Raw genomic sequence first — 14,270 nt, forward strand, 5'->3', positions numbered from 1 at the left:
AGATTAGTTGTTTTCTTTCCTAGCACAGACAGGTCTTCCTCACCTGGCAGGGAACATGGCCACTGGCAGCCCCAGCTTTGCAACTCAGTAGAGCAAGTATCCAGCTAGAAATCCCAGAGAAGGGCTGTGATTAGTTGTGTTGAATCACATGCCAACACACTGGGCCAATCATGTTGTTAGGGTGACCGTGCATTATAATTGGGCAGACGTGATCACATGTCCATCCCTATGGCCAGAGGGTGACAGGTTCTGTTGCTTTCAGATAAAGGGGCAAGAGAAGGCCTGCTGGGAAAACAGCAAACAACCATTATGTCATTTCACAGCGTTCTGTTTTTCATGATGGCAAAGCTAGATGAATATCCTCACATATGAAGCTCTTTGTTTTAACAATCATTTTTTGAGAAATGCCTAAGGATAGGACTATTTCACGTAAAACATGTTTTCCAAAGCATGTTCACATCCAATTTTGTATATCACCAAAAATGCTGATAAATGCCAGAAAGGATCTAGTGACATAGAGAAGCTGAGTGATGGGTCCAGGGACACTTATTGGATGACGTCAGAGGTGAACCTAGGGACTTCCTGACTCCCATTCCAGGGCTCTCCCCCCACATCACAAAACTTAGACTAGTGGTGGGAGAGTTCAAGCCCATGGTCACCTCTAGCCAGTTAAGGGAGAGAGCTTCGTCTGCTGTCTACCCCCTGGAGGAGCTGGGCCAGCCGCCTGGATGACATGGGATGGTGACCCCTTCCTTCGGAGTCTGCTCGACCTCTGATGGGTGATGTCCCTCCACTGGACCTGGCATCCTCCCACTGGGCACTCTCAGAGCGCAGCTCCTCCAGGACACTGTGGAGATGCCTCAGTGTGAGCAGGAGCTTCTGGTCTTGGATCTGCATCTCAGCCTAGGAGAGAAAACAAATCTCTGAGGGAGCAGACAGAGTACTGGACATTCCCCCAGGAAGCTCGTTCCCGTCACTGCCCCATTAGAGATCAGTCCACCACCTCGCAGAAGCTGGTTCCACCAAAGCCTCCGTTTCTTCTTCTGGAAAGTGGAAAGCAAATTACTTCACCTTTCAAAGGTCTTATTGTAACTAGCTCAAAGTGGTCCTACACTGTTGAACAAGATATTGAGTTGCTTTTCAAAGATAACAGACCAAGACCACAATCATGCAGCTGGGGCATGGCACAGAGGAGAGAACTCTGGCCTCCAGCTGTATCAAGAACCAAAGTCTCACTCCACCCTACCTCACCCCCCATGGAACCAAAGGACCAGGACATAACTAGAACTTGAAAACTGGAACCTTTTCAGAAGTCAGGTGACTGTTGTCCAGGAAGACCCAATGTTGATGCCCCTTTACCATAAATGGCCAAGTACCAAGGTCCTCCAATTAAAACTTGCCCCACCAGCACTTTGGCATGCATGTTCCTTTAATCCCTTAAAAACCCTTAACCCAGTCCAGCAAGCAAGATGGATTTGAGCCACACCCCCTGCTCCCAGGTCTCCCACCTTCTTGGTTGATGTCTTCTTGATCATTACACCTTTCCTTACTCCAAACCTTGGCATTTTGAGTTTTGGCCTTTTGAAACACTGGGCACACAGACTTTGGTCCAGTAACATTATGAGGATTGAATGAATTGGTTCCTGATCTAAAATATGACATGCTGTACTACCAAGGTCTGTGATTATCTTCATCATCATCGTCAATATTAAATATTCTTCTTCTTATTTACAGACCCACTTACGTGCTATAATCTTCTCTGTAACAAATCATTTTATAGCTATTAAGGTGGTAGTGACTTCACAGGAAAAGTGAAGTTCACCCTGCAGGCAGGCAGGAGCCCTTTAGAGCACTGATTCTCAGTATGAGGGCCGGGGAATCCTTGGATCCCAAAAACCCTTTCAGGGAGTCAGCAAGGTCAAAGCTACTTTCCTTACAATACTAAAACAGTATTGCCCTTTCACTTTCATTTTATGAACATACAGTGAAGTTTTCCAGAAGCCATGGATATGATGTGGCATCAGATTGAAGGCAGAAGCAGACAGAATCCAGCTGTGTTCTATTAAGGGAGACATTAAAGAGATTTGCAACATTCTGAAACAGTGACACTCTTCTCATTAGATATTTTCTTTGAAAAATATAGTTGTTGTTACTATTTTTTAATCCTTATCTGAGGATATGTTTATTGATTTCAGAGGTAGAAATGGAGACAGAGAGAAAGAAACATCGATGTGAGAGAGACACATCATTGATCAGTTGCTTCCCATACGTGCCCCAGTCAGGGATCGAACCTGTAACCTAGGCGTGTGCTCTGACTGGGAACTGAACCAGCAACCTTTTGGTACACAGAACAATGCTCCAACCAACTGAGCTACCTGGCCCGGGCAAAAAATGTAGTTATTTTAAGTAAAATATTTTATTAACATGTAAAGAGTTTACTATTGCTATTTTGAAATGCATGAATAAACAAGTGCTAAAAATTTCTCAATTTTTGTATCTAATCAATGTTGATAGCTATAACTCATGTCAACAGAGCTTTTTGGTGTCCTTAACCAGTTTTAAGAATGTGAAGGGCTCTAAGACCAAACACTTTGAGAACTGCTGCTTCAAGACTCTACAATCTTCCCTCACCATCTCCACTCCTCTCGTTTTTCCCTAGGGGTGTTTTCCCCTAGATGTTTTCTCCCTTATGCTTCCTCATGTAAGATGTTAAAATTATTTTTTCTCACTAGGTAGTTCTTACTCATGATATAAAATGTAAAAGCTGCAATGGGGCATCTCGTGTAAAGTTGCCCCCACCTCACCCCACGCTATGTGACAGCTCAGGGTCCTCCCGCAGAGGTGACCACGGGAATAGGTTTCCCTCCTGAGGCTGCCTGAGGCACAGCTGATAGGGTCCCCACATCCTCAGCCTGTCTCTCTGTCTCTCTCTCTCTCTCTCTCTCTAAAACATAATTATTTCACCATTAAAAATAGTATTTTTATTTCTACTTTCATGGCAAACTAATTACTTCACAAATAAGAAGACAAAGCCCATTTCCTCCACTCCAGCAGTAGTAATGCCACCAAGAGAGTAGATGGCTAGAAATAGGACACTTGAAGGTGACCACTCCCGAGAACACAGATTCCTCCAGCTGCACCTCTGGTGGTAGCAGGGTCATCCCTTCCTAATTACTGGGAAGATGTTAAGTCTGAGTTTTTTCAATTTTAGGGTTTTTCTCCAACAATTTTTTTTTTTCTTTTCTTTCCGTCCAGCCTTTAGCACCAGGTCTGGGTACATGTTCATGAGGACACAATGGGGCCCGGAAGCAGTGTGAAGAGGCTGGTGGAGTCCCTGTCCTTGGCTTTGAGTGCTGAAAACCCAGGCTAAACTGGCCTCAACACTAGGGAAGTGTCCTGTCTCACAAGGCGAGAGGTGCTGTACAAGGGCAGGCTTTGGGCTCAGTTTGCTCGAGCTCTGCAGTGTGTAGCTCTGTCCTTCTGAATGAATGCCACTTAGCTACGCAGCTGGTGTGCCTTGTCACAAACGCCTGCAGCTCTCTCCCCTCTTTTACTTTATTTATTTTTAAATTGAATTTATTAGAGTGACACTGGCTTCCAAAACCATACAGGTTTCAAGTGTACAACTCAACAAAACATCACCTGCACACTGCATTGTGCGCCCATCGTCCTAAGCAAAGTTTCTTTCCATCCCTATTTCCCTCTCTGCCCTCTTCCACCTACCCCACCCCCCTTTCCCTCTGGCTATCACCACACCGTTGTCTGTGTCTATACAGATCATGTTTCTTGGTTAATCCCTTCACCTTCTTTCATCCAGCTCCCCTCCTCCCTCCCCCCTGACAGCTGTCAATCTGTCCATGTATCCATGACTGTTTTTCTATTTTGTTTATCAGTTTATTTTGTTTATTAGATTCTACATATAAGTGAGATCATATGGTACTTGTCTTTCTCTGACTGGCTTACTTCACTTAGCACAATGTTCTCCAGGTCTATCCATTCTGTCACAAAAGGTAAGATTTCCTTCTTTTTTATGGCTGAGTAGTATTCCATTGTGTAAATGTACCACAGTTGTTATTTTTTTAATCCACTCATCTACTGATGGGCACTTGGGCTGTTTCCAGATCTTGGCTATTGTAAATAACACTGCAATGAACACGGGGGTGCATATATATCCTCTCAAATTAATGTTTTGGTTTTTTATGATATATTCCCAGAAGTGAGGTCACTGGGTCTCTCCCCACTTTTAGATCCCACCAGGACTTCGGGGCTTAAATGATCCCAAGGAAGGAGGGAGAGCACTGGACTTTGGTCCATAGTAGTCTTTGGTGTTATTGTTTTCTTCTGCCTCAAAAAGTGACTGTCTAGTGCTGGTTCTTCCCTGACAGTCAAGAGAAGCTTTTTGGCTGGGCTCCAGAGGTGACCTTATGGAGTTATGTGATAAGAGGTAAAAACAGGCTTGATTGAGAACTTCACAAGTCAGGAGTTAGCAAGAGAAGACTCAAGGCTCCCATCTTTCAGCATCACATGCAGGAAGGTGTCTGGGCCTGGGAGGCGTTGTTCCCCCTTTCTACAGGGTGGGAGAGAGGAATTTATCAGTTGGAAGCTGGCACTTTGGGTGCAGGCACCAAGCAGTCTTAGCATGGGCACCCAATGTTTAGGGGAGCATGAGGAAGTCCTGCTGGCCAGCCTCTGGGAGCCTGAGGACTCTAACGGGCTGCAGCTCCTGGTGCTGGAGTCCCCTGGTCCCAAGAGAAGCCCTACTGGGTCAGCCCCACCTAGCTGGGGCTGAGGATGGGGTTGGGATCCCAGTTGATCTGTTGCATAGCAATCCAGAAAGTTCACTTTTGGACAATCCTGCCTGTTCTTCCTGAGAAGGAGAATCTGGTGTATTGGGATATAACCTCTGTGTGCCTTCTGAGCTTCCCTGAATCGCCTCCCTCTTGCTCTTAGCGGATATCCCCACACAGTTTGGGGAACCCTTCTAATTTTGAACTTGGGGAAAACACCACAGGGAGAGGCATAAGGCCTAGCACCTGAGCAGCCATTGAGAGATCAAGAAACAGAACTCAGGAGAGTTGTTTCAGTTCAGGAGAGTTAGTACCCCCTGGGTGGACCTTCCCGGTCAGACAATGGGAGACAGGAGTGAGCTGGGCAGATACATTTCCTTTTCTTTCTCTTTCTTCCAGGGTGCAGCTCCTCCTTCAACCCCTGCAGAGAAATCCTGCAACCAGATAAACCAGCTGTGGAGGGATCCGCTGGGTCCCTAAGACTCCTGCTCAGGTGGCAGTCAGCTTGGTAACACAAGGCATCATCTGGCTTCCCATAGCCTTGGCTTTTGCCTCCACCCCCTATTTCCCTCACTCTCAATGCTCTGAGCTTGCACCTCCAAATAAATCGTTAGTACTCCAATCTTTGTGCGAGCCTCTGCTTTATAACAATCCTGACCCAGTGGGTGTGGCGTATACCCAGGCTAGGACAGTGAGTGCACTCCACGTGTACCGGGGTCAGGACAGTAATAGCCAACGTAGATGTGCCAAGCAGACACTGAGTGAATTACACCACAGCCTCACCAAATTCTTACAGTAACCCCTGCAGTGTTGGTACTACTGTTATCCCCGTCTTACGATAAGGAAACTGAGGCTCAAAGAGGGAGAGCCACTTGGCCAGCAGCCACAGAGAAGCAGAGGTGGGCACATACCCAGGACTCAGTATAATTCTAAAACCAGTCTGGCAAGCACTGCCCCCAGGGCCTCCTATGTAGGCCATGACCTACTTATCCCTGTCCCTGAGATGGCAATTATGCACTGCATGGCAGGTCCCAGAGGGGTGCCCGCAGGGCCTGCACCCCAGCCTGCAGCCTCTGTCCCAGCCAATGGGGCACCTGGGACAGGGGCGTCTGCAAACCTTGGAATATTTGGGGTGGAGGCATCAGGTAAAAAGAAATGAGAAGCCTTACCAGCTCCTTTCTCAGCCACTCCAGGGTCTGCCCAAGGTTCCGGGCTGGCTCTCCTTCTGTTTTCATCTCAGTGTCCTTGGGAGGGGCCTGGACGCGGAGCTGGTGACGGGCCTGAGAGACCTTTGACTTACACACTCTCCTGCCTGCTCCAGGCTGGAAGCAGGGTCTGGCCAAGTCACCGGGATGAAGTTAATGAGATCAGGAAGTGGCTCACACTGGAAAATGTAGGTTTTTTTTTTTTTTTAAAGGACGTCAGTGCTCTGAAGAGAAAAAGGAGGGAGGGTGGGAGGGAGACCATTGGGATATCGGCGCCTCAGTGCCCGCGAGTTCCAGAATCCAAGATCTGATGTTAATAGGATCACAGAGACTGTAAAGCTTTACAGTATATGATAAAATGGTAATTGTTATAAGAATTGGTGTCCCCTTCTGAAGGCTCTAAGATATATATATCTATAACCTCTCTATAAAATATCTCTATTATTTATATATAAAACCTCATTTGTTATATATTATATATAACTATATTTTATATATATATATAAATTTGGGGCAAATACCCCATCTCAATCCCCTCCCTCCCTTCCTCACCTATCCATAGACTCTAGATAAAGGGAAACATTCACTCTCCAAGTCCCCTTGCTTCTGGAAAGCCCAGGTGTCCCATTTCTAGCAAATGAGATCAAAACAAAAATTTACTGTTAGACTTCTAGGAAAACTTTTACCTAGTTGATAAAGGGAAAAATGTCAGTATGCTCCCCCTTTATTCCTACTTTCTTCCCCATCCTTCTGCCTTGAATGCGGAGGTGATGCCTGGAGTTGCAGCAACTACCTTGCAACCTTAAGACAAAGGCCAAGAAAATCGCACAGGCATTTGAAATCACTGCGTCACAGAATCACCTGAAGCATCTGCCTGTTTTGTGAGACAATAAACCTCATTTTTAATTGGACAAACATAGTCCTGACACACCGTCTATTCTTCACAACACACTATGAAGTGGATATCCTTTAATTCTCTTTCAACAAACACTTAATGAGGACCTACTATGTGCCAAGTTCTGCTGCAGGCACTGGGGATATAGCTCAAAATCAGAGAGACTAAGGCTCTGCTTTCCTGAGTTGGCATCAGAGTGGACAAAACCAAACAATAATCAAATTAATATTATGATGAAAATAAGTAGGACCTATTCTCATGTAGGTTTCTGACAACTTTTTATACTATCCACATGAGCTAGGAACCCCAAACTAAGAATTAACATAATGATCCCAGATAAAGAGCTGAGGTGACTAGCGAAACAAATTCAAACCATTTTGGAAGGACTTCCCTCAACCCAGGCAACACAAGCCGTCCACAGATAAAACTCCCCTGAAGATGAACTCATAATCCGAAATTACAAAACACACAGGGAAGCAATCCACCATAAGGGGGAGTCAGCAGACACATTCAACAGCGGAATCAGACCCCTCCTCCCCTAAGAACTTCAGATGAAGATAAAAATGTATTTTTGAAAAGAAGTAAAGCCATACAAGAAGGAATCAAAAACATAAGAATAAAGACACTATTTTAAAAAGGCAGGTTTGAGAGATTGGTGGTTGCCAGATGTGGGCATAGGTGTGTGTGTGTGTACAAAATGGGTGAAGGGAGTCAAAAAGTACAAACTTAGTAATAAAATAAATAAGTAATGGGGATGTACTATACAGCACGGTGACTATAGTTAACAATACCGTGTTGCATATTTGAAGTTGCTAAGTGAGTAAGTCTGAAAAGTTCTCCTCACAAGAAATAAATATTCTGTAACTATGTATGTTGATGGATGTTAACTAGACTTATTGTGGTGATCATTTTGTAATACAAACAAATATCAAACCATCAGGTTGTTACACATGAAACTAATATGTTGTTGTATATCAATTATACCTCTATAAAAAGGCAGATTTGAAAAAGAAACAAATAGAATTTATAGACATAAAAATCATAGCAAACGTTTATGAATTAAAGGAAAAAAGAGCACATTTAGTGTAGCTCTGGAATTGAGAGCTAGGGCGGTAGGTACAGGACATGGGGAGGCAGATTGGGACTCAGTGGGAGGAAAGAGCTGCTTGGAATTCTTCCCAGCAGTGGGCACTCAGTGGAGTATGGAAGAACAGCCCAGATGATCAGGGAGGCTGGAGAAGGGGCTTCACTGCTCAGCAGTGGGACCTGGGGCTCCTTCCGAGTAGGAAATGGACGGGGGTGAAGGGGAGTCGGACAGGAAGCCAGGACACCTGGGTTCTAACCCAGCTCTACCAAACTTTCTATGTGAACTTAGCCCTCGTCCTTTCTGCCTTTGGTATAATGAGGCTCTAAAGAGTTACTAAATTGAATTGTAAGAAAGAGGTTTTACAGCCTGAGATGCATTCTGACAGCCACATGAGAGAAAACTTTATATATAATTTCTCCTTGTCCAGCTGTCACATTTTTGTTCAAAATTTCTTTTTCTTTCTTTTTATCCTCACCTGAGGATATTTTTTAAATTGCTTTTTAAAACAGAAATGGAGGGAATGGAGAGAGAGAGACAAACAGAGACAGAGAGAGAAAGAGAGAGAGAGAGAGAGAGAGAGATGTGAGAGAGAAACATCGATTGGTTGCCTTTTCATAGGCACCCTGACCAGGGATTGAACCTGCAACCTGGGTATGTGCCCTGACCTGGAATTGAACTCACAACCTTTTGGTCTATGGGATGATACTCCAACCAACTGGGTCTCACCAGCCAGAACCAGCTGTCACCCTTTAGAACCAAAGAGGATCTGAGAAACTTGGGCCTGCCACATTCACACCCCTTCAGAACGCAGGAGCCAGAAATGATTTCTTCTCGGCAGGTTACCAGGCTTTGCATCATGTGACCTTGTCATTTTGGGGCAACTACCTGGATTTGAGATGGGTGCCCCTGCCCAAGGCTGTCGTCTGAGTCATCTACAGACTGGCAGGAAGGAGATGCTCGGCTGGTCAGTGACTGGTGTGAAAGGAACTGTGTTCTGGGTGCTGATCAAATGATCCAATCAGACCTTGTCTTGGAGAATGTGAATTTGCCACAGATACAAAGTTTGGATTGTAAGAAGGACACACTAAGAACAAACCTCTCCAAAACTCCACACTTTCAAACAATTGTTTATTTTCGGTTTTGAGTTTGTGGGTTGGCTGGGATGGTCTATGTTAGACTTCAGATCTACAGATTTGAGGTTGCTTCACTGGGCCACTGGGGCATGTTCTTCCCTTTGCAATGGTGAAGGACAAGAGAGCAAATGGAACTAGTTGAGGCCTCTTTAAGGACTAAGCTCAGAACTGTCACACTGTCACTCTCACACACACACCATTGGACGAAGTGAGTCACATGGCCAAGCCCCAAGTTAAGGGGCAGGGATGTACACTTCACTTAGGAAGTGGTCACATCCAGTGTGTGGAGTTGGGGAGGGGTGAAGAAGTGAACCAACAATTCTGCACCAGAAAGGAAGCTAGTTCAGAAGTGGGGCCACAGGCCTGGAGGTGCCAGAGGGAAGGTGGCGGGAGCTGGAGACAGGAAGTGTGACTGGGTGGCAGTGGCAGGACACCCAGAAAGAACCAGACACTTGAAGGATAATGTAGGACAACCAGCATTTATTTATCTCCCACTCCAGACCAGATTATCATGCTAAGCCCTTGCCATACATAACTTCATTTCCTCTTCAACACTGTATGGCTACAATTCTCCAACCATGCGCCAAGGCACCCTGAGGCATGGCAGAAATCTCACAGAGGCATTGCAAAATATTTTAAAATTTCAAGGGAAACACAATAACATCTGTTGAGCACTGTGCAAACTATAATTATTAAGGTGTTTCAAACTAATTGCTTGATAAACAATTGTTAGGTATTTCTCTGGGCCTGGTGCACTGTGAAAAAAATTACTGAGATGCTAAGGGTGCTGTGAACTGAGAAAGTTTAGGGCCCTTTGGCTATGAGGAAGCTACCACTGTTATTTGCATTTTACAGCTGATTACAGATAGATCCTATTAGTAGCACCTTTGTTCAGATAAGGAAACTGCCACTCAAAAGAGGTGCGGATTTTCCTAGGATCCCCTGGCAGGTAAGCAACAGGGTTGGAATTAAAATCTGTTCCCCCAGGCATGTGTGGAAGGTCTTGTCTGTTGTGTTGAAGTGCTGGAGAGCCAAGCAGGGGCCCAAGCTGGGCCCTCCTGGGCAGGCCTGGTGGCTGCTCTGCCCAACACAGCAGCGGGCTTGATAGGAGTGCGTGGCAATCAGTCTGGCGCTCTGTCCTTGGCCTCAAGCGCTGACACCTAGTTACCCTGGAAAGTCATTTCTCCTCATTAACTTGTTTTGATACACTTTCATTTATTTTTAATCCCACTCTTAGGATTCTGGCTCAAAGCACATTTTATTTCATAGGCTCAGAAAGGCTTGGCACGTGGGGATAAGGGAAGGCCTGGAAAGGGCAGGAACTTAAACTCTGAGTAAGGATAAATGTCTTCGCCAAATACAAAAACCAGAATCATATCCACTCATCATCCATGGGCAGCTAATAACACGGCTTCCATGCATCAGACCCTGCCCTGGCTGCTGGGAGTGTAGCGGTGAGCAAGGAAGACCTTATACCTTATACCTAAGAGGACCCATTAGCAGTCAGGTGGTTCAAAAATTGTACTTTATACCACAAGTCTGGCACATATTAGAATGAATACATGAAGGAAGGAATGAATGAATGTGCAAATGAAGAAACTATGGCTCAAGTGGAGGTATGAGTTTCCCAAGCAATTCAGCAGCTGTGACAAAAATAGGTTGTCCTTCCATCTCTCTTCTCCTAGTCACACATAGCAGAAGACTACATTCCCAGACTCTCTGGCAGGTAAGTGTGGCCATGCGATTAAATCCTAGCCAATGAGATATGAATGCAAGTGATTTGTGCAAATTCTGGGCTGTGCCCTTAAAAGGAAGGAGGACGGTTCCTGACTCTTCCCTCATCCTCCTGCTGACAGAAATGTGGCCGTAAGGGCTGGTGGGGGTTCAGCCATCTTGGACCACAAAGCAGAGGGTGGCAGAGCAATAAGACAGAAGGAATCCAGGTCCCTTGTGACTGGTGAAGCCACCGTGCCAGACTTAACTGCCAGATATAGTCTTACACAAGAGAGAATTAAGTTCTGTTTTATTAAGAACTCTATTTTAGCCCTGGCTGGTGTGGCTCAGTGGATTGAGCGCTGGCCTGAGAACCAAAGGGTTGCAGGTTCAATTCTTAGTCAGGACACATGCCTGGGTTGCGGGCCAGGTCCCCAGTTGGGGGTGCGTGAGAGGCAACCACACATCAATGTTTTTCGCCCTCTCTTTCTCCTTCCCTTCACCCTCTCTAAAAATAAATAAATAAAATCTTAAAAAAAAAAACAAAAAACCCACTATTTTCATCTTCCCTTCAATAGAGGAGTCAAACCAATGTACCCAAAACATAGCAACAGCAGTTAGGGTCCTTGGTTTCCCCTACTCAGGCCCTTTCTATACTCCCTCCACCCCTACATTTTATTTCCTTCCAAGTGTTTTCTTGTTCATGACCTGATCTGCTCCTCATAACAGCTCTGCAAAGTTCAGAGCAGACAGAGGACTTCCATGATGCTCACAGGGCAGACAGGAAACCAAGATGCAAGAGTTGTAGGTGACCTGCCCTGAGGCACACCTCTTGAATGGTGCAAGTGACTCAGAGATGTCATTTAGCTCTGCCTGCATTTCTGACTCCCAATCTAAGGTCCTACCCGCCCTTAGGGCTGTCGCCTCTCCTATCCTAGGCACCTCAGTCCTCACCCCTACTTAGTAAAATACGAAGGAGATAGACATTTAGCAAAGAGAAGCTTCCACATGTTAGAGCCTTCAAACCCTCCCACCCTCCCGTCCTCCCACGTGAGCACACGCCAGCCTGCAAACCAAGGGAGCATGGGGATGGAGTGATGTTGACTTGGGGGTCCCAACATTGCCTCTCCTTCTACAGCGGTTAACCCCCTTCCAGCAGGCTCCCCTTTTGGCCTAGACAAGCAAGGCCAGTAAGCCAGTCATTTGTCTTCTGCTTGTGTCCCATACCTGTGTACTCATGGGTCCTGAGCACATGCTCAATACTCCTGTGTTCTCTAGGAAACGCTGCCAGGGTCCCACTTGTTCTCCCCAACGCTCACCTTCTCCATACGTGCCCAAGGCTTCCCGCTGCAAAGCACACCTGACTCTGGGCGGAGGGCAGGCTGGAAATGCTGGGAACAGCCTGGGACAATTAGGTGTTGGTGGGTAAACACCTCCCTTCCTTCAGCTTCTCGGTAGGACAATTCTCAGTCCAGCAGGATGGAGCTCCAGTTGCCCACTGTGGTCATGTGCTTATCAACACACCTGCAGTGCGTGGGAACCTTCCCCTTCCCGTCTCACTTCTCCACTCCACTCCTGTGCTTCCTGGGACCACATCCCAAATCAACCACTTGCCCTCAAATTCTTGCCTCAGATCTAATTCTGGGGGAATTCAACCTATGACGCATCCTAACCACATGTGCCCTGTACACATGAGCCCGGGGCACCTCTTTTAGAGCACACCTGTGCTGGACATTAGCGTCCTGTACACAGGTGCCCTGTGAATGTGTGTCCCACGCACACCTGTCCCACGCCCAAGCATTCAGTATACAGTCTTACGTCCTTAAGTCAGGGAAGGACAGCCTCTGAACCTGACGAGGTGGTGGGGACCCTGGTGAAGCAGAATGGGGAAGTGGGAAGAGTGTCCCTTGGCAGGCTTCGTGATTGATTTGAGCGACAATTCCCTCCCCAGGTGAACTCCAAGTTAGCGAGCTGTCAGAGCTGGGGTGGGGGAACCAGGTGAGATAACACATGTGAAGCCCTGCAAGGGACCAGACCTGGAGAGGGGCTCCATCAAAGCCCCTCCTCCTCTCTCCCTGGGCTCATCTTCTCCTAAGAGGATGGCTTGAAATCCAGCGAATCCAGCACCTCCCGTGTACCAGGCTCTGTGCTGGCCTGCGGAGCAGGACACGTGAATGAGAGGAGACAGGGTTCCTGTCTTCATGGAACTGCCAGGACGAGGCACTTGTTCTTCCAGAGGCTGGGGATGTGGACCTCGATTTCTCTTCTTTCTCTTTGCAGGGCAGGGAGAGGACTCAGCACCCAGGCTTTTCATTCCCCAAGGTCAGGAGCTTCAGACAGACTGGGTGGAGAGGAAGGGAATGTCAACCAAGCTGGCTAAAGATGTGCATGCATGTGGGCATGTGTGTGGTCACTCCCTTCAGGGCCTGGCCATGGCCACCACTTCATGTCCTATTACCATGATATCGGAGCCACTCCATAAAAGCTTCAGAGCTCTGGGAAAGCCAGATAAGCCAGGCTGGTGCCAGAGGATGAGTATAAAACAAGTAAACAAACCCAGACCCCAGATTCAGCAAGATGCTCAGGGACAGATGAACCTGAATGGGGTGGGGAGAGGAGGCACGTAGCAGGTCAGCCCTGGGACTCTAGGTATGTCTGAGTCTCCAAATCAATCTGGAAGTCAGGAGCCCTTGGTTCTGCTCATACTTCTACTAACCCTCAGTGTGGTCATAGGACAGTTTCTTCTCTCTTGTCACTCAATTTTCCCAAATGTGAAATTGGAGATAGTATTAACAAGTAGAAATTTTGCATGTGCTTTGAAAAGCATGATGGCACCCAGCAGAGTGGCTACGGGCACTGAACTGGGGTCTGGATTTGGATCCTGGATCTGCGGTATAACAGCTGTGTGACCTTGGGCAAGTTACTAACCACTCTGTGTCTCTGTTTTCTCATTATAAAATGGGGATAATAACAGCATCTACATGATAAGGTGGTTAAATGATTCAGTTAATATTTATAAAGCAGTTAAAACAGTGCCTGGCATACAGGGAGGCCTATATAAGCGATTGCCAACTAAACACACAAGTAATTTGTTACTATTGTTTCATCTGAGACTGCTAAGTGTTGTTCCCTCTTCCAGGAATACTTTTCCTTTCTCCCCCTTCCTTCACCTAGAGAAATCTCAATCTTGCCAAGGCTATTCTTTTATATCACCCTCCTGGGCACACTGCAGGCTCTCTTCAGAGTTTTCTCACCTGGAACACAGAGGGGTCAGATTTGATCTACGTTTTTCAAACTTCAGCTACTCACATACCCCCTCCTCAGTTTTTTGCCTACCAAACCTGCTTTGCTTTACTGATATTTGTCTTTAAACTGACCATGTTAGAGAGTAATAATTTTTTACTGAGTGACAGAAAATTTGAATAGTAGCTTACACAAGACAGGAGTTTA

At 46.3% G+C, this 14,270-nt stretch overlaps 1 protein-coding gene across 4 annotated transcripts in view; it reads right to left on the minus strand.

Annotated features, from left to right (window-relative positions):
- CUNH20orf202 (chromosome unknown C20orf202 homolog) overlaps window positions 1-14,270 on the minus strand; it is a 25,262-nt gene continuing 10,992 nt past the window's right edge. For 2 of the 4 annotated variants that reach the window (XR_016512762.1, XR_016512760.1), the window contains exon 4: window positions 844-903. Coding sequence is in view for 1 of the 4 variants with exons in the window: in XM_090286163.1 (XP_090142289.1) it covers window positions 670-903; window positions 5,957-6,022 (300 nt within the window). In the remaining 3 variants the exon portion in view is untranslated. Of the gene's footprint in view, window positions 904-5,956; window positions 6,097-11,887; window positions 13,162-14,270 lie in introns of those variants that run through there. The other 2 variants (XM_090286163.1, XR_016512761.1) reach the window with 2 other exon arrangements.

Source organism: Furipterus horrens, unplaced genomic scaffold, assembly GCF_987537825.1.
Source record: "Furipterus horrens unplaced genomic scaffold, mFurHor1.1.pri manual_scaffold_8, whole genome shotgun sequence".
NCBI lineage: Eukaryota > Metazoa > Chordata > Mammalia > Chiroptera > Furipteridae > Furipterus > Furipterus horrens.